This window comes from Callospermophilus lateralis, chromosome 15, assembly GCF_048772815.1.
Source record: "Callospermophilus lateralis isolate mCalLat2 chromosome 15, mCalLat2.hap1, whole genome shotgun sequence".
NCBI lineage: Eukaryota > Metazoa > Chordata > Mammalia > Rodentia > Sciuridae > Callospermophilus > Callospermophilus lateralis.
The window spans coordinates 70,058,440-70,080,851 of NC_135319.1; the positions used below are offsets into that span (position 1 = coordinate 70,058,440).

The 22,412-nt window shown below is 53.6% G+C and overlaps 1 protein-coding gene across 3 annotated transcripts in view; it reads right to left on the minus strand.

Annotated features, from left to right (window-relative positions):
* The window catches only part of Sh3pxd2a (SH3 and PX domains 2A), a 215,985-nt gene that overhangs the window by 58,998 nt on the left and 134,575 nt on the right, over window positions 1–22,412 (minus strand). Inside the window, exon 7 of one of the 3 annotated variants that reach the window (XM_076835002.2) lies at window positions 5,562–5,606. The exons of 1 other annotated variant lie outside the window; for it this stretch is intronic. In XM_076835002.2, the coding sequence (XP_076691117.1) occupies window positions 5,562–5,606 (45 nt within the window). Of the gene's footprint in view, window positions 1–5,561; window positions 5,607–7,295; window positions 7,312–22,412 lie in introns of those variants that run through there. One more of the 3 variants, XM_076835001.1, reaches the window with a different exon arrangement.

Below are 22,412 nucleotides of genomic sequence, written 5' to 3' on the forward strand. Positions count from 1 at the left end.
GACTTCTCCGCAGCCCAGGCCCAGCGAGGAGTCCGGAGGGTTTGAGGCCGCCAATCAGTGGGGTTTACTTGCAACCCTTAAATAGAAACACATGAGACCCATCGAATGAGGAGCTGGGGGTGGAGGCAGGGGAGGAGGAGGGCTCAGACTGTTTACTTGAAACCCAAGAAGAAAGTCCCAGCGCCAGCGCTGGAGAGCCCAGCCCACCCCCCGCCAACTTTTCCTCAAGTTCGGCTCCATTCCTGCCCCTCTGGCACAGACAGCTTGCCCTGCCCGCGTCCAGAAGGACCTCAGTGGACCTGGCTGCCGTCCTCTCCCCACACAGGGGTGGACTCAGTCTCCCTGTGCCCTGAAGTGCAGGGCTTGAGGGTGCTCATCCTCTACCACCCTCCTGCCACCCTCACCAGCAGTTTCAGGAGCCTGAGGGGACGTAGCACAGGGAGGGCAGGTGGGGCCCAGGCTCCCAAGAGCAAATTCTCTGTCCTCCTTGGCCGCTGCACCAGTGGGACATTCATCAAGCACCCCACTGGAAGGTGGGCAGCCTGGGTGCCCATCTCAGCTCCCTGGCTGTGCAGATGTGACATCCTGTGCAAACCTCTTTGCACTTCAACTATTACACTCTCCAACACCCAGATGTCACGTGCCCTGACAGGAGTGAAAAAAACCCACAAGCCAAAGACTGGCTAGAGCCCTCCTTCGGGAAAACCTTCCCAGCCCACTCCCAGCCCAAATAAAATCCCTAAGTACACTTCTTAAACTGTACGCCTGCCAGACAGTTGGGGTAGTGCCCTGTAACCCCAGAACCTGGGAGGCTGAGGCAGGGGGATCACTAGAGCCCAGGGGTTTGAGGCCAGCCTGGGAAATGTAGTGAGACCCTGTCTCAAAAACAAAACAGCATGCCTGCCAATCTCCCTGGAGGCCGGGGTTCCACAGAACTGGCCTGGCTGCAGAAATAGCTGAGGATCTCCTCTCAGCCCCTTGGTGCCTCAACCCATGGCCACAGGCCCTACACTCCTGAGCCTGACTTATGTGCCAGCACCTCACAACAGCCCTCTTTCCCCATTTTACAAACTAATCAGAGGCTCAGAAAGAGCAAGAGACTCACCCCTGTTCCCACTGCTGGTATGGAGAGAACCAACTTCCCCAGTGTTTTTAGGCTCAAGTCCATCTCTCTTTCCATTACAGAACCACCTGATGTCTGTTTCCATACATGTCATTCTTTGACTACAGTGGTCCTCAACCTGGTGGCACTGAATCACCTGAGGAGCTGTTTAAAAACACCAGCTTCAGAGGTCCAGGTTCAGGTGGTCGGAACCCAGGAACAAGTATTTTGTAGACACCCCATAATGCCCCATGTTCTGGGGTGCAGCCAGGAATGAGAAGCACTGCTTCGATCTTTGTTGGGCAGCCTAGGCAGGGGGCACCGGCCACAGAACTCTGGGAAACCCTGAGGGAGGCCCTCCTGGCGGCTTTCTAACATATAGTGTGGGCCTACGGCCCCTGCAGGACTCTCTGGAGACCCAGAAGGGACCCCGCCCCTGCTGAGGTGTGCCACATGAGTGTGTACATGCAGCCCCAGGCAGCCCCTCCACAGGCGGATTGTATTTCAGGCAGAAATGCGACCAACAGCTGGGCAGCAGGCCGGCTCCGCCCCTGCACTCAGATGCTGCCAGCTTCTGTGCCTGCCCTGCCAGCAGGACAGCAGCAGCACTAGGCGAACAGATGTCCCCCACTGTGTCCCCAAGGGACATCAGCTTCCAAGTCCTGGAGCACCCCAATTCTACCAGTAACAGCAGACCTCAGTTGAGGCTTCCTCAGGGTCAGTCCTCCGTAAAGTGCCCCACTGCAGTCCTGTGCTGTCTCATTTAATCCCCGTGACCGTCTTATGCAGTAGGCCCTGCTGTAGCCCCATTTTACATATGGGCAAACTGAGTCTCAGGAAGGGAAGTGATTTTCCTAAAGTCCCACAGCTGCACCCAAGTCCAGCTGACCTTCACATATGATCTTTACTTCGGCACCTTACATGGCCAATGGGGTGCCAGGTACCTGGTCTCCAGGGAAGAGTCCCGTCTCACTCTATCCCCAGACACCCTGGCATACAGGTGGTGTCTAAGAAAGACTGTAGTGTGGGATTCTTGCTGCCTCTGTTGGGCAGACCCCAGGACCCATTAGGTGGTGGACACTCTGTGTGAAGTGAATGATCTGGCAAGACACAGGACAGAGGGATCTGGTGTTGTTGAGCCGATCCCGGCCTTACATGCTGAACAGGGGAAAACTAGACAATGGAACTGGAAGAGAGAAGGGGGAGCTGGGGAAACTGAGGCAAAGAGGAGCTCCCGATTTGTGGCCAGAGAATGCTGGAGCCCAAAGAGGAGGTGCTGGCAAGTGGATCCCATCAGCTCGTTTTGATCCACGCCAAGAAAAATTTGAGGCAAGATTTCCAAAGTGGAGGAAAATCTACTCCCTGGCCCCTCCCCCCAGCCTCTGGAAAATTGGTCTGGAGCCTTCTGAAGGCCCACACTCTGGGACACAGGTAGGGAGGTGAAGAGAATGCCGGCCAGCGCTACAGAACTCAGACGGGCTGTAGCTTTTCCTGGAGGCCACTCCTTAGGTTGTGGGACAGACACACAGAAAGACAACTTGTCCTTCTTGCTGCCCACCCCTCCCCCAACACAGGCACCCAGTTTACCCTCTCTGGCATCTGCCTCTTAGGGCGTCACTATGCTAGCATTGCCCCGGGGCCAGGGTGGCGGGTGTGCTGGGAGGTGCCAGGACCAGGTATCCAGACGAGAAACTGCTGCTTGGTGGGCCAGGCAGCTGGTGGGCAGTGATGTCATCCCAGAGGCGGCTCTGGATCCCCTCCCAGCCAAAGCTTGGAAAATTGGGGGCTGGAGGAGTCTGCCCAAGAGAAGGGAGGGGAGGGGCAGAGGAGGGAGCCTCTGGTGTTCAGATGAAAAGGGTTTGGCAAAAGCAAGGAGGAGAGCTGGACCCCTGGTAGAGAGCAGAGCCTCCCCAGGATGGAAGGGGACTTCGCAGAGCCTCATTCAGAGGCAGACCTTGTGCTGGATCTGCTGGGGCTCCGGGGGTCCCTGGAATCCCTGTCCTTCCCTTGCCTCACACCTGTGTTTCTCCAACACCCACCTGGATGGAACCCTGGCTCCTGGTCAATCCTGACTGCCAACTTAAAATTTCTAAACTAGGCCTCTGCCAAGTCAGTCCCGTGCTCCGGCATCTTCAGTGGCTCCCTGTTACCTACAGAATAAAGGCTGAATTCAAGCCCGATCTTTCTTGCAATCTAAGCTCAAGTTCCTTGACGCCCTGCACACTTTCATGAAATATTCATGATTCAAAACACATGCATTGAGCACCTACTACGTGCCATTGACAAAGTTTTATGCAAGTTCTGACTTCCTTAGCCTTTGCTGCAGCCCCTGCCCCTGCCTGGAATGCCTTCCCTTCTCTTTGCCAAACCCAGTTCTCCCCTAACATTTCTGCCCCTGCAGAAGGCTCCCCCATCACCCTAGCCATGGTGCCCCCTCCTGTTCTCTCCTGGATTTTTGTGTTGGGCATGGATGCCCAACCAGACTGTGTGCTTCATTCCACAGTCTCCATGATGAGTGGTGACACCCCAGGACAGGTGCCATAGGATGGGACAAAATCATTATGAGATTCATCCATGCAAAAGCTTAGGATCTGAGGGTCAGGTCCAGTCCTGCTTTACCTTTACTTGCTTTATCCTGGGGAGGACACTTAACCTCTCTGAGATGTAGCTTCCTCATCTGCACACAGGAAAAAAAAGCAGAACCTCTAGGCTATTCTGAGCATGGAGTGAAGTTACAGGGGTTAAAGTCCGATGTAAACTGTAGGGCTGTGTCTCTGCAACATGCCTCTCCCATACCCACCTCCAGGCAGGCAGCCAGCACTTGCCAGCAGGAAAGAGCCAGACCAGAGCTCCCTGGGCCTACTCCGGGGTGGATGCCAGACTAAGCAGCCCCCAGACCCTTATCTATTAGCATCTTTAGCACCAACCAGTCACCTCTGAGTTTCCTGTCTCAAGACTTCTCAAACAACCTCTCAAGACTTTTGAGACTCCAAAGCCCAGAGAAACCTGGTGACTTGCCTGAGACCCCAACACTGGACTCCCCTCAGCCAAACTGCCTCTCCTGGGTCTCTGGCTCCAAGCAGTGGGGCTCCTCCTGAGAAGACAGGTCATGTGGTAGCCTCTGCCCCAGGATCCCTATCACTCTCCCAATCCTGGGCATGCCACCAAGGCCCCTCCAGCTCTTCACAAGCCCCTCCCAGGCTGCACTGGGGCTGCTGGTCTCTCAGCTATACGTTTGGTGAATAAAATGTATCGCTGTGGGCCAAGTGGCTCACTGGCTCATGCAGAGGGGAAAAAGGGACAGGCGCCCAGTGATTAGCTCAGGCCCCAGCCCCTCGTCACAGGGAACACCAGAAGGATGATTGCAAGGGAAGCAGGCCCTCCCCTCCCCACTGCCTCCTCTTCTCCTGGCCCCACTCCCAGGACGTTGGCCTCCCATTCCCTGCCAACAGCTGTGGTAGGGAGGGCTGGGGCCTGGGCTTTAAGCCCTGGAGTCAGCCCAGCCCCCTCTGACCCTCGACCCTTCTGCTTTTCCTCCAAGCCCCCAGCCTGCATCTCTGCTCTTAGAAATGAAGGGGCCCCATGGAAGACCATTCTGGAAATCCCATCCTTCCTTTGATCATCTCTGTCCAGGCACTGAAGATCCCGATGTTCAGGGTTTTGTTTTGTTTTTTTCTTGACATTGTCTAGCAAGACCAAAGGCTAAAGTCAAGTCCCTGACCCATGGCCCAGTTCTGCCCAGACACAGGCCAAGGCCCTTGTCCCTGAGGGCCCTGTGGGCCAGCGGGCCAAAGCCTTGAAAACCCCCAGGCTAGCGGCAGCTTCAATATCTGTATTGCTGGGTCCTGGGAGCTGTGACCCACCCTCGGTCACAGTCACAAGACAGCCCCAACCCCCACCCCAAATCACCAGTTCCCCACTGAGATCTCTGGAAACCAGGCTTGGCACAAGGACCTCAGCTCCCTGCCTTGGTTTAACCACCTGAAGTGAGACCAGTCACCTTTGCCTGGCCTGCCCCACACTCACAGGGTCAGCCAATGAGATAATGCCAAAGAGAACGGTAGCCCCCACCCCCCCAGCGCTTTCTGTGTGTCAGGATCCCCAAGGTAGCATTACACCCCCCTAGAGGGGTTGCGCAAGCCGCTCCAGGCGGCTCAGCCAGGACGTGGCAGAGCCGGGCTTCAAACCCACACACCCTGTGGCCAGAGCACATCTGCTCACAGCTGTGCTGCGTGGTCAGCACCCCACAAAGGGCTTCAAGGCTGGATCTGAGAATGAAAACGGGGTAGCCTGGCAGGCAGAGGGCACGGTGAGTGCCAGATGCCCTGCATGCCGACAGAGGGCTGCCGCAAGTCACAGGGAAACAAGCGGAAAGGAGCCCGCGGGCACCGGCTCCGGAGCATGCGCGCTGGGACCCACATGTTCACATGCACGCAGGCACATGCACACCGGGCAGTACCTGTCACGTCCTTCTTGGGAGACTCAGCCCAGCTGGACAGCCACACTTCAGAGTCCCCAGAGAGAGCAAGCAGCAGGAGAGGAGAACCAGAGGAGAGAGAACCGTTAGGCAGGCAGGAGGTCCACCCGAGTGCTGCAGGCGCCGCTGGATCAGCAGCCGTGGGCGGAAGGCGGGGGAGGGGAGGGGAGTGATTTCCTGGCCCTGGGATGGCTGCTGGGCGTGGGCCTGTGTGATTACAGAGGCTGGGACCGGGATAATGAGGTGTCTGTCGAAACGCAGGAATCCTCTGGAGCGCAGAGAATCCTACGCAAAGCCTCCCTGCAGTGGGACCCTCTGGTTCCAGGGCCCTGCAGCAGGCAGCCCTCTCTTCTCTGTGGCCATGTGGGTGGCTGGCCCCACAGAGCTCCGGAGATTCTGGTGAGCTAACAGGCTGAGCAGCCTGGTCCCAGAAGCTCAAATGTAAGGGCTGAGGCACTCAAGGCCAGGCTCCAGGTTTTGGGGTGCCAATCTACTAGGTACCCTTGCTCAGCTCTTGCCACAGTCCCACCCAGTGAGAGTGGAAGGGAGTCTCCCTAATAGAGCCTCACTCCTGGCTCTAGGCAAGAGGGACCTCTAGTGACCAGGACATGACCGCTCTGTTCCATGCTCAGACAATGGTATTCCATCTGGACCTCAGTTTCTCACCTGTAAAATGGGGTTAAGTTATCCTGTGGAGGAGGAGCAAAAAAATCAAAGCACCATAGAAGAACATCTGATTATGAGATGTGGTGCCACTAACATCCTGAGGCAGAAAGCTCTTGGCCTAATCATGGGTGTGAACATTTTTAGAACATCAGAGGCTACCACATGCAGCACGGGTACTGGCTGCCAGTACAGACTCATTTACTTCCCACACAACCCCAAGAGGTGGGCACGCATCTGTGGACCCATCTTGCAGACAGGAGCCATTCAGACAGGGGGAGTAACTGGCCCAAGTTCCCAGGAGCCAGAAATGGAACCAGGCCTGGCGACACCCCAAGACGAATACTTTCTCTGCTGGGCTGTTCATCACCTCCAAGGAGCAGAGAGCTGGCTGCTGTGGGGATAATTATAGGAAAACATGGAGATGTAAGTCTGAGAGCAAACCCTTGCACTGTCCACCAGGCTGTCCAGGAAAGCTGCCTGATCCCTTCACAGATAGTAACAATAAACAGCAGCATACATTTATATAGCACTTACTGTCTGCCAAGCTTTGTACCAATACTTTCCATAGAGTAACATATTTATTTTTCACAACAGTTTACAGTGGTAGATACATTATTCCCTCCCTTTTGCAGATGAAGAACCAAACCAGAGAGGTTAAGTTACTTGCCCAAAGCTGCGAGCTAGTAGTGTACATCTCTTTAGGGACACAGACCTCAGGTGATCAGAGCTGGATGCCACTTACCATTTAAAGCACCTCACCCTCTCCCTTGCTGAGCAAGCCACCTTCCAATTACAGGCTGACTTTCCACAGAGAATGAAGGATAAAGTGACGTACTTACCTCCAGTTGCTGTGAGGATTAAATGAGGTAATACATTACAGTGCCCTGCATGGTGCAGCTCAGTAGGGTGAGCTGCCATTGGCCATATCTACCTCGAGTGTGTTCGCACACCCCAGATTCCCTGGGTTCAGTTCCCTCTGAGTGCCGCAGGAAAATCATGCTCCCAGGGTTGCAAGGATGGGAACTCGATGGCATTCGCTACTGTACGTACCAAGAACACACTGGCACCTGCGCCCAAATATTTCCCCGCAGTCACTCTCAGACACCAGGTCAGCCGAATTGGGGTCAAGGGATGAACAGGGTTCGATCTGCAGCCAGAGCCTGTCCTTAGGCCTAGTAGTCAGCAGGCGCCTTGGCAGCAGGACTTCCAGCCCTGGCGTGGCCTGGACACGGACGATGCGCCGAAGCCCCCCAGGGTTACGCCGTGTGGACGAGCAGGCCCGAGCTCCCGTTGGGTGCCCACATCTTGCTAAACTTCCAACTTCCGACTGCCCAACCCAGAGATGTGGCTACGTGGGCTGCCCAACCAGCAGTGCCAAGCCACGCCCCCAGTAGGCTAGTGCCAGGTCCAGCCCAGCCCCATCTGTCCCTGCTAAGAGGTCACCCACAACTCCCTCCACCTCTGATGGCGTTGGTGCTCCATACCTCCCTTTTGGGGTTCCTTGTGAGGAAATGCTTTGGGAAAGGCTGACCTCTTTCAGTGGACCAAGGCGTCTTCCCCAGCCCGGAGAACCCAGGAGGACCTGTCCCCTAGAACCGGGGTCTACAAGGGGCCTCCATGGAGACCCTACTCTGGCAGGGCACACGTAGCCGCGGACAGAATGGGAAACCAAGAGCAGGCTGCTCCCAGGTGTCACTTACAGAACCACTCGGGGGGCTGGGCCTGCTGACGGGCAGACAACCTGAGCTCCAGCCTGTGGCCCTGGCTTTCCTTCCCCTGCCCCCAATAGAAAATGGGAAGCAGACCAGAAACGAGCTGTCCTTCTAAAAGAAAAGAAGATGACCTCTTCCCCCGTCCCATGGATGCACAAAATCACTCCAATGCCATGGCTCCCACCCAACGCCCCCGCTGCAGAGTCCCTTCACCCCAGGCCACCCGAGCAAGCCCTCTCCCTGGGTGGGAAGGAGCCCTTCCGCTCCTTACAATGAACAGAGGACAGCCCTGGCTCGCGAACCTTGGCTGTCTGGCCAGGAGGCAGAGGAGGCTGCTGGCGCAGGGCTGGGGAAACGGAGATGGAGAGACAGCGAGGTGGGGTGAGGGGGGCCAGAGGGTGCAGCCGAAGGAGCAGCTGTGACCGACACAAACCAACTGCTTTCTGTCCTCCCCACTGCCTCCACCTCCCTCTCCTCTGGTGACACAGAACCCAAGGCCCTTCGGAACAGGGTCACGGGCCTGCTGGGAAGCAAGGGGCACTGGACTGGGAATCTGCATGAGGGGTCTTGCCCATAACCAGCTGTGTTACTTTGGGCAAGTGGCTTGACTCCTCTGAGCCTCAATGCTCACACTGTATAATTAAGCATGTGGGCGTACTGATCTCTAAGGTAGTTGTCTGATGTTCTAGACTTTCCAACAGAAACCTGGTAGTCTCCACAACACGAGTGTACCATAGCTGAAAATAATCTTTTCAAAGAAAGAGATCACCTTTCCAGAGAAAAACGCTCGAACGTGGTCTCAAGGTAAGGAAACTCAAGTTCGAAAGGGATCTCTCCGGCACTGAGCAGAAATTGGGAACAAGACTCAGAGAAGCCTAGTTCTTGTGCTCAGCTCACCCTGCTGCTGTTGCTCACTAACTTGGGGGGCATTTAGCAAGTCTCTGAGCTTCTTTTCCTTCCATAACGTGGGCTTGAAATGACCTACTCTGCTTCCTTCACATGTACACTTTAAGACTGAAATGAAGCCAGGTGTGGTGGTGCATGCCTGTAGTCCCAGTTACTCAGGAGGCTGAGGCAGGAGGATCCCGAGTTAGGGGCCAGCCTGGGCAATTTAGCAAGACCTTGTCTCAAAGTGAAAAATAAAAAGGGCTAGGCATGTGGCTCAGTGGTAGAGCATCCCTGGGCTCAGTGCCCAGTATTGGGGGAAAAGAAGCCTGAAGTGACCCACTGCCTGTGAGAAGCAGAGTGGAAGGAATGAGCTTTCTGGGACATGAAGGGGAGTGGGCACAGGGCCAAAGCTGAGGGCCAAAGCTGGGGGTTCCTGGCAGTAGAGGCATGTGGATGTGCTGCTCCCTACAGCTAACCATGGTAACCACAGTGTTCCTCCTGGCTGGGGAGGCCAGCCACACTCCAGGCCCAGGGAAGCCCAGGTGTGTGCAGGTCACAGCCAAATTCAGGGACCTGAGGGTGCTTCGATGCTGACCCTGGTTCTTGCCAGGTCCAGGTGATGACGAAGCAAAGGACTGCACTACAGGGGCCTGACTTTGTGGGGGCTCCCAGGATGACCCCACCTGGTCAGACCCAGTCTGGGGGAACTCTCCAGATGCCTGATAAGTCTTTCTTTAACCTCATGCAACTCCAGAGCACTGGGAACTGCACTCAATCTACCCAAATCTAGTCCTCAGCCACGTTTCTGGGAATGCTTCCCTGGTGTAAGGCAAGTTCCACCATCAAACTAATAAATCCAGAGTGGGCTGAGAGCCCAGGTGGGAGAGACAGGGCCGAGCACTGCCAAGGCCCAAACCCTGTGGAGAAAGAAAGCCAACTGAAGGCTCAGGGGACCAGGCAGGGCCACCCCTCATCAGCTTCCACAGCCCCTGCCCTGGGGTCCTGGAGGGCAGGGACAGCAGAGACCCTGCAGGGCCCTGTGGAAGCAGATACCTCCCCTGTCCTGCAGGACAGCCCATTCCTGGGAATTCTGTTGTTCTTATCCACAACCTTGAACTGGTCTCCCAATAACTGCTGAACCCTGGTCCTTTCCTCGCTGTGGTACCTGACCCTGCACAGGGCTGGAATTCTTGTTTCCTGCAGACCACACCTGCTTCTTTTTCTTTGTAACTAGGCCACCCAGAATCCGGCCACTGCTTTCAGGCCATCCACTACGGAGGGCCTAGCGGCAGCTGGCCTTACTACCTAATCGTAGTTGCCAAGCCAGAAAACAAACCACCGTGCAAAATGTCTTCCCATCCAAACTCACCTGACTGTAAGCTTGGAGTGAGTGGTTCACTTGTTTGGTGTGTGCTATGGTTCGTGGGGTCTGAAACATGTTTACACATCATTGCCATTGTAACGGTGTTGGGAGGTGGGGTCTATGGAAGGGGTCTGGGTTGTGGGGCTGGAGTCCCCGGATGAGACAATGCCTTTCCCCTAGGAATGGGTTAGCTACCGTCAGAGTTCTGCCCCTTTTCTCTCTGGCACATGCCCTCTTGCCTGTCTGCTTTCCACCCTAAGTTGAAGCCGCAGATGTGGCTGCCTGATGTGAGACTTCCCAGCCTTAAGAACCCAATAAACCTCTTTTCTTTATAAATTATCCAGTCTCGGTATCCTGATATAGCAACAGAAATGGACTAAGATGGCATGAGTGAGCTGCTTTTCACAGGGGAATCTCTGTGAAGGTTATTTCAGCATGAGCGGCAGCTGCCATCTGGCCATAAGTACTTATAGCAGGAAGACACAATGCCTTTGTACCAGAGGGGAGGGGTTCATTCTGCTAGAGCAGCAGCTCTGCCCAGGCCCTGCCTCCTACTCCAACCCTTGCAGGTGGCTGGTTTCATGGAGGTGTGCTCTGGGCTGTCACCTATGACCTCATGCTGAAGGGCCTTGGGCTGTTTAATGCTGCTCTGTCACGGGGCTGAAATCATTCATAATTTATGAGGCCCTCTGTTTTCATTTTGCATTGAGTTCCAATTATGTAGCTGGTTATGCCCAAGGCCTGAGGGTCCTGTTCCACAGACTTTTGAGCTAAATAAATAGAGTACTTAAGCGGAGTGTTAGTAGGTTAGATTTCTGCTAGGAATCTTCTTCTTTTCTTTCTTCTTTAAAAAAAAATTTTTTTTAATTGTAGACGGACACAATACCTTTGTTTTATTTATTTTGTTTTAATGGGGTGCTGAGAATTGAACCCAGTGCCTCACGCACACAAAGGCAAGTGTTCTACCACTGAGCTACAGCCCTAGCCCATCTGCTAGGTATCTTCTGCAAGACAAAAAGCAAATCCTCATTGCAGACCCCCCTCTCGCTGCCACATCTCTGGCTTCTTGGTGGTACCTTAAGGCTAGGAAGACCACGTAAGGATTTAAGACCAGAAACAGGAAGACACTGTCCTAAGTCACGCAGCAAGTAAATAGTAAGGCTGGGGATAGACTATACCCCACTCACTTAACGTTCATGCCATGCATGGGGTTCAACATTTTCTGGGCATTACTTTCTTTAATTATTACAATAATCTGCATTTGGCAGGTGAGGGATATGAAGCCCAGGGGAAATCAAGGTTCTTTCTCAAGACTCCACAGCAAGGAAGTGATGGGGTCAGCCTCGGACCAAGGCAGGCTGGCTGGGAACTGGGACCCAGGGGCCCTCATGGAGGATATTGTTTTCTGGATCCTCCGCAGTCACTGGCCAAGGCCCATTCATTTCGGCTGTGCCTCTCTTTGTCAATGCAGCCGTGTTCCCACTCACTGTGCACTTGGCAAGAGAGGGCCTGCCCCTTCCCCAGAGTCCTGCCTCTCCCAGAATCCAGGGTACATGTGGGGCAGCCCAACCCGGGACAGGAATGCACCCGACCCTCTGGCGGCTAAACTATGCAGTCAGGGAACAGTCAGTCTCCCTGCTCAGGTGGGGAATGGGGTGCGGAGAGGGGCTGGGCCCGGAGCCACCCACAGCCCCTGAGGACTAAGTTCAAGGGCGCCTGCCTAGACCAGGGCTGGACCAGAAGGCGGGAGGCCTGATCGGCCCCTGGGAACAGTGCAGCTGCCTAGGGGGCCGCCCTGGCGGGGGGGCAGACAGGTCAGCCAAGGTGCCAAGGAGAGCTGAAGCTTCCCAGTGAAGACAGGTGCTGTGGTTAGCTGGAGGCACCGCGGGTGGACAGTGGGACGCTGTGCGGGGGTGGGGGGGGTCTGAGCCTCTACTCCTGCAGCTGCTGCATGACCCCATGGCGGCCCCTGGGGTGGCAGCCTCCCCCTCAGTTCTCAGGTTCTCACCTCGCCCTGCTCCGCCAGGATGTGTGTGTGTGGAAAAGACAAACTCAACGCTGTGCAGAGTTCCAGGATCCCAGCCACCCGCCTCCCTGGGGTGGTCCACCTTGGTGGTCCTCCCCTACTTAGTGAGATGTCCCCCCATTACCTCACCCACCAGCTCCCTGAGAAGCCCAAGCCCCAGCCCAGTACGCGTGCTCAGGAGAAAGAGGCAGGCTGAAGCCCAAAGCGCTGGGTACCAGCTCCACAGGCCTGCCTGTTGCTCCCAGCTCAGTCTCCATGGGAGGGAGCTGGGAGGGAGCAATGGAGCTAGGGTGGTACCCTTGGGACACATTCCCACCCAAGCTGAAAAGCAGAGGGTCTGCAGAAGAGCCTCTTGTGATCAACCTATCAATGGATCAATTCCAGCTATTTGATGAGCATCAGCCCCGTGCATACCTGGGGGCCTTGCTTTGGACCACCTGACTGTAGATACAGCATGACAGTGGGGACAGGGGCACACACATCTTTCCCATGCAATCCTGTCTATTTCAGGAGTCCTGTTGGCTTGGGGAGAGAGCCTGGCTCCTCAGCCACCTGCCTGATACAAATCACAAAAGTGATTCCAACGGGAGGCAGGTTGCTCTTGGTAGTCCAAGGCCAAGCCTTGGAGGCTGAGCCTGTGTAACTGGGCTGTCTTTGGGGCAAAGCTCACAAGGCTGTGGCAGACACCTGGTTGGATGCTGCCATGAACTAGACCAGGACAGGAATGCAGATGAGGGTCGGGGGTCGGGGACAGAACTCATCCCTGAGCAGAGGTTGAGGACACCCACTTTGCAAAGTCCGCCCATCTTTCTCATCTTGCCTGGTATGGTTCGCTGACTATTTCAGCTGGCTGCAGAATGTCTGGTTAGGACTAGAGTCCTAGCAACTTACTGACACATAGAAGGTGCTTAATAAAAATTTGTGAATCTCTCCAGGTAGACCTAAAGTTCCTTCAGGGTCTTAACCCTGTCCACACCTCTATAACACCCTGAACACAGGAGCTGCACAATCAATCCTCAGTGGCTGATGGGAGGATGGACCCTTGTTGATCTTAGTCTTGTGGATATCATGGGAAAATGAGACTGACCCACTGCCCAGGGCCTTCTTGGTACATGCAGCCCTGACCTCGCCTTTGTCCAGCCTTTGCCTTCTGTGTCTAGCTTATGTTGGGCCCAGAGGCTCACGGGAAGACCCCTAGCCTGGCAGAACATCCTAGACATGCTACTGGCTTACAGCATCTGCTTCAAAGCCTTTCAAAGAGATTAAAAACAAATCATCCATAACCAATATGGTCTCGTAGCAAGATGAATGTTGCAGGAAATGGGAGTCTGCACAGGAACAACTTCCTTGTCTATGACGTCTGCCGGGAGCAGGGCTCAGCGCAACCCCCCACAGTGTTTGCTGGGAGCCCTGGGCTTCTCCTTACCCCGTTCCTCCCCTGCTCTGTGTGGGTCTGGACCAATCCCCTGAGCTCGCAGATGCCACGTAAACAGAGCTGTGCATGCGCGGGGCGGGCGTGCATACACACACACACACACACACACACACACACACACACCACTGCTTGGGAAATCCCCACATCTGGCTCTCACGTGACTGAGCTATGCCCAGAAAGCCACAGGACAGGGGAGGACGGAGTTAACCCTTCAGCACCACAGTGCAGGGGCTCTGGCTGATGCTAAGCTCCACTCCAAGGAGGAGCCTGGAGGAGGCCTGTGCTTAGATGCTCAGATGATCCTGTTCCTGGTTCATTGCACAAGCCGGTCAAGGTCAGGTCATTTCTCGGGGTCCTGCTTGGTCTTCCCCGGGGATGTGAAAAGGCTATTCTTTGTCCTGTCAGTCTGGTCCACCATCAACCACTGGGGGTTCTTCTGGATGGATACTCCTTCCCCAAGAGAGGCCACAGTCGGCTATCCAGTGAGTACCTCCTAGTGCCAGGCACCTGGCTGGGCGTGGGGCCACTGTCCTATAATCACAGTCAGGATTCACGCCTTCCTTTCACAGGTGAGGATAAGCATCTCCTGAGACCCTTAGAGGATCCTAACGATAAGGAGGTTGGTGGTGGCTCTTGGGGCACGTTCTTGTTCTTTCCGGCCTAGGTGCTGCAACTCTATGGAGCCAGCACCCCTGAAACGCACCACACGGTAGGTACTCCAGGACACCTCAGGACACCTATTGCTGCGACTGGCCAGATGTCTTCGGCACAGTTGCTCCTTCCCTTTGCCCCGCTGGCTCATTTAAAACTTTGGTGAACCAGCTGTGAGAGGCCTTGAGCTTCCCCAGCAGATCTGTGTGTCTTGCATAAAGACTCCAGATCACTCCACTCCAGCTCTGTGTGGCACTGGTGACACTGTATTAACACCATTGTTGACATGCCCACCACTCCCACCAACTCCCTGTTGGAGCCATCCAACTCCAGAGGAAAAGTCTAATACCAACATTTAATCAGAAACTTGCTTCCTATCCAATCAGCTTTCAAAGGTACCTTCCCTGTCTCACCCCCAAGGCAGGTTGCCATTAATGTCCACTGGCCACAGACCTAGAAAAGAGAGCACAGCCCAAGTCTTGAAGAAAGGCGGAGAAGGGCTCCACACCCATGAGCAGGAGCCTTGTTAGGGGAAGGATCATAAAGAGGCACCAACTCTATTTCCAAGCCCGGGGACCCGAAGGCACTCCCGACAAGGCCCTGCTGCCCTGGCGTGAGACTCCAGCTCCAACGTGAACTAAATCCATCTTCCTGCCAGATGCTTGGGTCACACTTGGAAACAAGATCCAGAGGGCAAAGGAAAGGCAGTCAGGGAAAGGCATTTTTTATTTTTCCTTGCAAACTTCTAAGTTTTCCTAAAACTTTGGAATTTTTTTTTTTTTTTTTTTTGCCTTCACATTTCAAAACTGACCAATTCTAGACAGGCCCTGGGCCAACCAAGTTATTCACGCCACATTTCTGTTTCTAAACAAAGTAACTTTAGATCAGAAAAAGGTGCTACAACAATAAGTAATGCACATTTTCCCCAAATCTTTGTTTTTCCGTTGGCTCCATTACTGGAAATGTTGCCCGTTGTCACATGTCTCTGAACCAGAATGCTGAAGGCAGGAACAAGTTGCCTTCTGGCTGGGGGCCGTGGTGGGAAGCATTTCTTTGGTGGACCACAATTTGGGTGTCTCCTCCCCACGGGAAGAAAACCTTGTGAGTTTTAAATAAAAGGCAGACGGAGACTCGTCTCGGCCTCCTGATGAGGCCAGATGGGAAGGCCCCTCACATGGCCAATCTCCAAATGCTGGCCTGGCATTTCAGGGAGAAGAGGCTTAGAACTCTGTCCTCTATGACAGGTCCCCCATTCCTGCTCCTCCAGGCCACTCCCGACTCAGGAGACACTGAAAGCACTTTCCAAAAGCAGCCCTGTCTGTCCAGTCACAATCCATCCTGGGGACACCAGCACTCCTGCCACCTCGCTGCCTGTCTTCCCTGATCATGGCCCACATCCAGAATGTAACCCTGGCTTGGTTTTGGACTCCTGAGGAGCCTGACAAAATGCAGAGGGCACCCCCGAGATGCTGACTCGGTGGGCCTGGGCAGCGTCTGGGACCTGCATTTCACCGTACAGGCCTCTGCCCACTCCTTCCCTTCTAGAACAACTTCCTATTTTCCCAGCAGTGATAGGTACGAGTGGGCAGAGAGTGAAGCAAGCAGGCAGAGGGAATCAAGGCTCCGGGCTAGCTGTCTCCTTCCTGGGATTCCAGGATGGGGAAGCACTCCCCTGTCCTGCCTCGCCCTTCCCTGCCCAGGCTCTGTGTCCAAGCCAGTCGGGCAGAGGGGCTGCTGCCTCAGCTGGGTGTCGTGGCGCGCGCACACGTGAGCAGCATCACTTTCTCCATCGCATCACTGCCACATGGGCTGGCCGTGGTGTTGCCAAACCAATCAGCCTCCTTTCATTTCCAATTAGATGACTTTGAACTCCAGGGTTGACATCAGGCTGAGGACCCAGTGCCATGAAAATAAAAACTGTTTAAAAAACACCACCCCGGGTGAGAGGTGCCAGAAGCCCGGGCCTTTACAAGACACGCTTACTTTGGGGATGGGCTGTGGGAGGGTTCCAGGAAGATCTTGGCCATGTTCATGAAGCAGCCGGGGCCTTTCTCGCTGAGGATGGGTGGCTTGGGCAGACGAGGAAGCCCTGGAGATTGCTCTGAAAGGTCCTGCTGCACTCCCTTCAAGGCTTTCTTTCTAGAATTATCTCCTGTCATCCCCTTCCCCAGCAGCCTCTTTACCTCTGCCAGATGAACACTTTTCCTTTCTTCAAACTTCTCAAACTCAGGCTGGGGAGGTGGCGCAGGGGTATAGCACTTGCCTAGCACTTGCCTTCAACCCCAGCACCACTGAAACAAACAAATTCTCCGTCTAGATCCACATCCGTGATCCTGGCAGTCTCTCCCACGGGGGGACCCTGTCCACCCCTGGAGGTTCATCCCAATCTCCTGCACCATCTCCAGTCTTCCCCTTCCCCTTGTGGATCATGGTCCTCCTGCCTGGTGTGAGCTGGGGAATCCCAGGCAACGTCCTGCCCTCTCAGGTGTACTCCATGGCGCCCGCCCAAGACACACCTCAGTGAAAGGAAGACCTCAGGACCCTACTCCAGGGAAGGCAGGCTGCTGCTGGCAGCTTGTCCCTATCCATCTCCTCTGTGGCTGGTGAGCAGGGCAGGTCCAGAAGGAGACAGAGAGCTGGTTCTGTCCTGGGCCCTTCTGGGCCTCATTTCTTCCCTCCAGGCCTTCTTGCTGTGCGTCACAGTGGCCCTAGATCCAGCAGCTGGTGGGACCAGGTTCTGCCCAGCCTGTACCCCAGGCAAGCAGCAGCCCCCCGCTCATTTGCTTCTGTAAGAGGAGGGCGGGACTAACTTCTTCAGATAGAGGAACTTTTTATAGTAGCCAGTACTATGGGCTGGTCTTATTCTAAGTAAATCCACTTTATTAAAAGCCAAACCAATAAAAAAAGAGAGAGAGAGAGAGAGAGAGAGAGAGAGAGAGAGTGAGTATGGGGCTATTAGTCATGCCTTGTATAGAGACCCTTTACCCTATTAAGAATTTCCTTGTGACCAATGAGTTCTTTCTAGAAACCTGGCAGGGGAGGTGCTCTCTTGAGGCAGGCTCTTCCCAGTCTAAAGGACTTCCAGTCCTGGACCCCAGTGGACCCCTGAGCCCTGGAATAGGAGGGCTCACACATCAGTGGGTCAGAAGGGCCAGATGTTAACCCTGGGTCTGCCCGACCAGCTGACCTTGGGCAAGCTCCTTCACCTCCCTTTTCTGGCCTATAAAATGGGGACAAACTAGGCGTGGCGGCACACACACTTGTAATCCCAGTGACTCAAGAGAGTGAGGCAGCAGGATCACAAGTTCAAGGGCAGCCTCAGCAACTTATCTGTTGTAACAGTGGCCCACTTTATGCCTAGAATATACATACCCCTTGCTGCTCTGCCACTGAGATTTATTTTTAAAAGGACATGTTCCTTTTTCTTTCTCTCTCTCTGCTCTTCCCTAATCTCCCCCACTCTAATCTCAAGAGAAACAGGATTACTTTTGTTCCCCATCCTAGGCAGATTAACCTGTCCGTAAGTACACACCCACCACAGTAATCCAGACTTTGGGGATGGCACCAGAAGATCTTGGGAATGACTGTTTCCTAAATAAATAAGTGAATTACAACTCGACAGAGAACTCGCAGAATGTAGCCTTTGAATCACCTCTTTAAAAGCCCTCTGTTCCCTCTGATGGGCAGAATCATAGCTTCTGGGACAGGAGTCTCCTATGCTTCTCCTTTGCTAGCAAAGCAATAAAATTTTTTCCTTTTTCTCAAAACCATGTTCTTGTCCCCATTCATTGGCAGTGGGGACAAGGGCAGAGATTTTGGTAACAGCGAGGCCCTAAACAACTTAGTGAGACTCTATCTCAAAATAATAATAATAATAATAATAATAATAATAATAGGCTGGGCATGTGGCTCAGTGGTTAAATGCCCCTGGTTCAGGGCAGTTAGGAGATGAGGTTTGCTCAGCCCTCTCCTGTCTGAGTTGCTGCAGGAGGGGGCAAGAACCAGAGGTGGAGCTCTGCAGATGGAAGCTAACCTCTCCTGCTGCCTAGCCTGCTTAAGGCCCTGTAAAAACCATGTAACCGGGGGCTGGGGATGTGGCTCAAGCGGTAGCGCGCTCGCCTGGCATGCGTGAGGCCCAGGTTCGAACCTCAGCACCACATACAAACAAAGATGTTGTGTCCGCCAAAAACTAAAAAATAAATATTAAAAAAAAATCTCTCTCTCAAAAAACAACAAACAAACAAACAAAAACCATGTAACCGGGTGAAGGTTTACTCAGTGTAGGCACTTCATGTTTGTTACTTTCATTTCCAGCCTCAGACACATGGCCTGATAAGCATTTTAACAGATAAAAAATCCAGGCACAGGGAAGTTAAGGACTTGCCAAGGTCACACAGCAGGCAGGGATGGGATGTGAAACTAGGCATTCCTGCTTCAGTCTGCATTTTTTTTTTTTTTTGGTTACTGGGGATGGAACTCAGGGGCACCCAACCACTGAGCCACATCCCAAACCGTTTGTGTAGTTTATTTAGAGACAGGCTCTCACTGAGTTGCTTAGAGCCTCACTGCTGCTGAGGCTGGCTTTGAACTTGTGATCTGCTGGGATTACAGGCATGCTCCACTGTGTCCAGCAAACCCTGTATTCTTAACTTGACAGACCACTCAGCAACGACTGCATGTAAGTTTTGTCTCCTCTGGGGCTCAGAGAATGGAAATAAATGCTAGTTGATTTTTTTTTTTTTTTAACATACATTCTCTTCTATAGCACTTTATTTTATTTTGGATGGTGCTGGGGATTGAACGCAGGGCCTGGGGCATGCTTTAGGCTTTACCACTGAGCCACACTCTCAGCCCCCAGATGAATCTTTTGACTCTCCAGTCTAAAGTACGGACAACTTCTCCCCTTCTTTCATAACCCATCAATAAATAAGACAATAATAAAGCTAACTCAGGGCAGAGCTGAGGTTCAAACCCTGCTTGGTTCGACTGATGCCAAAACCTAAACACTCAACCCCAGCAACTCTGCTCCTTCGCAATGGAACAGCGTCAACGCTGATCTCATCACCTCAGCCCAATAACACCATTTAATGATGCTGCCTGGCAGCGGGGCTGAGCTCACTGCTTTTCCAAGGAGAAACATAAAGTAAACAGGACTTCACGAGGAACATCGACGCTTGCCTAAGAGAACAGACTTGCAACACTCTTGAGCAACCAACCTCATTTGCATTTAAACGAGCTGGAGCTCCTCACAGCTTCCTTGGTGGGATGGAGCACCTGGCCGTCTGCCTGGCTGCAGTCGCAGGGCCACGATGATCTGAGAGGCTCATTGGCCACCTGCGCCCCCTTGTGGCCGGTCTCGGAACTCCACACAGCTTCCTGCAAGGCTGTGAGATTGGGTGGTGGGCGGGGCGCTCCTCTCTTCACAGGTCTGCAGAAGCCCTTTGGACCTGCTCTGGCCTCTCTGGGCTCCTGGATAGCTGCTCAAGTTGGGGAGCACTCATAGATAATAACACTAGGTCCCCCCCTGCTGCCTGGCATGGCACAAAACCCTCTAAGTGCATTGCCTCACTGAGCTCGGAACGTGAATGTCCCTACCAGGTCACTGTTTCTACGGCTATCCATTTTACAGGTGTGATGGTCAGTGTTAGGTGTCAAGCTGGCCAAGCCACAGTCCCAGGTATGCTACTACTAATCCAGGTGTTGCTGAGGAAGGTAGTTTTGAAGTTGTGATTAAAACCCATAATCAGTTGACTTTGAGTGAGGAAAATTATCTTAATAAATGGGTAGGCTGAGCTAGCAAGGTGAGAGGCCTCCAGGACAGGGCTGAGGCTCCCCTGAGGACATCTCCCTGGGGACAGCAGCTCCAGCTTGCACCTGCATTCCAGCCTGCCCTTCTTCACGCCAGTCATTACAATAAAGGACTTAAAATCTCTGCCCTGCTGGTTCCACTTCTCCCGCGGAACCCTGACACAACAGAACAGGCAAGCTTGGAGGTGAAACAGTTGTCCAGGGTTATGTGACTGGAACACTGGAGACCTGAGAATAGGAACCCAGGCAAGCTGGTTCTGATGTTTCCCAACTTCCACGCATCCCATCGGTGAGGTCCACCCAATACCACCGGTCTTACCCTCCACTGAACTCCTCTGCCATCCCTACTGGTCTCCTCCCTGTTGGTCTCCACGTACCAACCAGAAAAATCATTCTATAATCAAAGTCAGATCACACCAGGTGAGGTGGTGCATGCCGGTAGTCCCAGCGACTCAGGAAGCTGAGGCAGGAGGATCACAAGTACAAGGTAAGCCCCAGTAACTTAGTGTCTGTCTCAAAATAAAAAGGGCTGGAGAAGTAGCTCAGTGGTAAAGTGCCCCTGGATTCAATCCCCAGTACCAGAAAGAAAGAAGAAGAAGAAAGTCAGATGATCACATTTACCCCTCAATTCAGAACGCTTTGGTGGCTCATTTTACTCAGGGAAAGTCAAAATTCCTAAAATGGCCTTCAGCCCTTTCAGTGGGTGCTGCTCCATCTCACCCGCCCTTAGTCACATCTCTGCTCTCACCCCTATCACCCTGCCATCCCTGATTCTCCACTCTGGTTACAAGCCCTATGAGCAGCCAGCAGACTCACCCTCGGTCCTTGCACCTGCTGTGCCCCTGGCTAGGTGACCATGTGGCTTCAGAAAGACATATATATATATATATATATATATATATATATATATATACACACACACACATATACATATACATACACACACACACACACACACACACACACACACATATATATATAAATTTTTAAACTTATTTACTTATTTTTATGCAGTGCTGAGGATCAAACCCAGTGCCTTGCGCATGCTAGGCAAGTGCTCTACCACGGAGCCCCAGCCCCAGCCCCAGATATATCTTTATAACCTCAACACCTCGCAGAGTGCTGGCAGACAGCTGGTGCTCCATGTGAACTAAAGTATCTGGGCTATCTGGGCTGCACACAAGCCACACTTAGTCCTCCTGGGCCACCTCTTTGCATGTGCTCTCTCTGGATTGTCAAAGTGTGCAGCACTCTGCCCCACATCAGGAAAACTCCTCTTTTGTCCAATGTCCCCAATTTGAGGCAGACTGACGTCTCTTTCCTGACCCTGGCAGGTTCATTCAGGCACACCTTCATTTTTCCATCGACTCCCCTGTTCAACAAGCCAGTGGCCATGGTGCTGATGCAAGCCCTGCAGCCTAGGTCTTTGCTCTTGAGGTGATAGGTGACAGTAAGCAAAAAACCCCACAAGACAACTGATGGGTGGTCAGTGATATAGAAGGAGGCAGTGACCTGAGAGAGCAGCCAGACAATGGAGGATTGGCGTGGCTTTGCTGAAAGGTGATGATAAAGCAGAAATCCTAAGAAGGGATCAGCCACGTGAAAGATGGAAGGAGAGCGTCCCAGACAGAGGGAACAGGAAGTTCAAGATGTCACAGAGGAATGAGCTTGATGTGTTTAAGGCACAGAGGGTGACCATGCGTCTGAGCAGGATGGACTCAGTGGGGTTTTGTGTGCGGGGTGAGGATGAGGTCACAAGAAGGGTAGAAGCCAGGTTAGGATGGTGGGCAAGGGCCAAATCATAAGGGCAGTCCCTGGGGGAATTCAAGCAGTCAAGTCCATTATTTGGTATGAGCGCCCCCTAGCTGTGATGTGGAGAAGGACAGGAACAGGTAAAGGTGAAAGCAGAGACCAGGTAGGAAGCTGGGGCCTTCTAGAGAAAGAGGGTTAGCGATGGTGGAGGTGGGAGAAGCTGGTGGCTCTGGAGGTCAAACTGGCAGGTCAGAGAAGCACAGGAGCCCTAGATGATGGACTTGAACAACAGGTGAATGGTAGCAGCTCCTGAGAGGGGGAAGGTACTGGAGCGATCAGGCTCGTGGCAGGGAGGAGCACAGGTGGCTGTGGGACCATGCTGCCTTCCAGTTTTCAAGGGCACATTCCCTCTCCTCCGTGAGGCTGCAAACTGCCAGAGAACTTTCCTCCTCAGCTGAGTCCACCCTGTCTGACCCTTGCTTCAGAGACTCCACGCTTGAGCAGGGCATGGTGGGAGCGTCTGTGGTCCCAG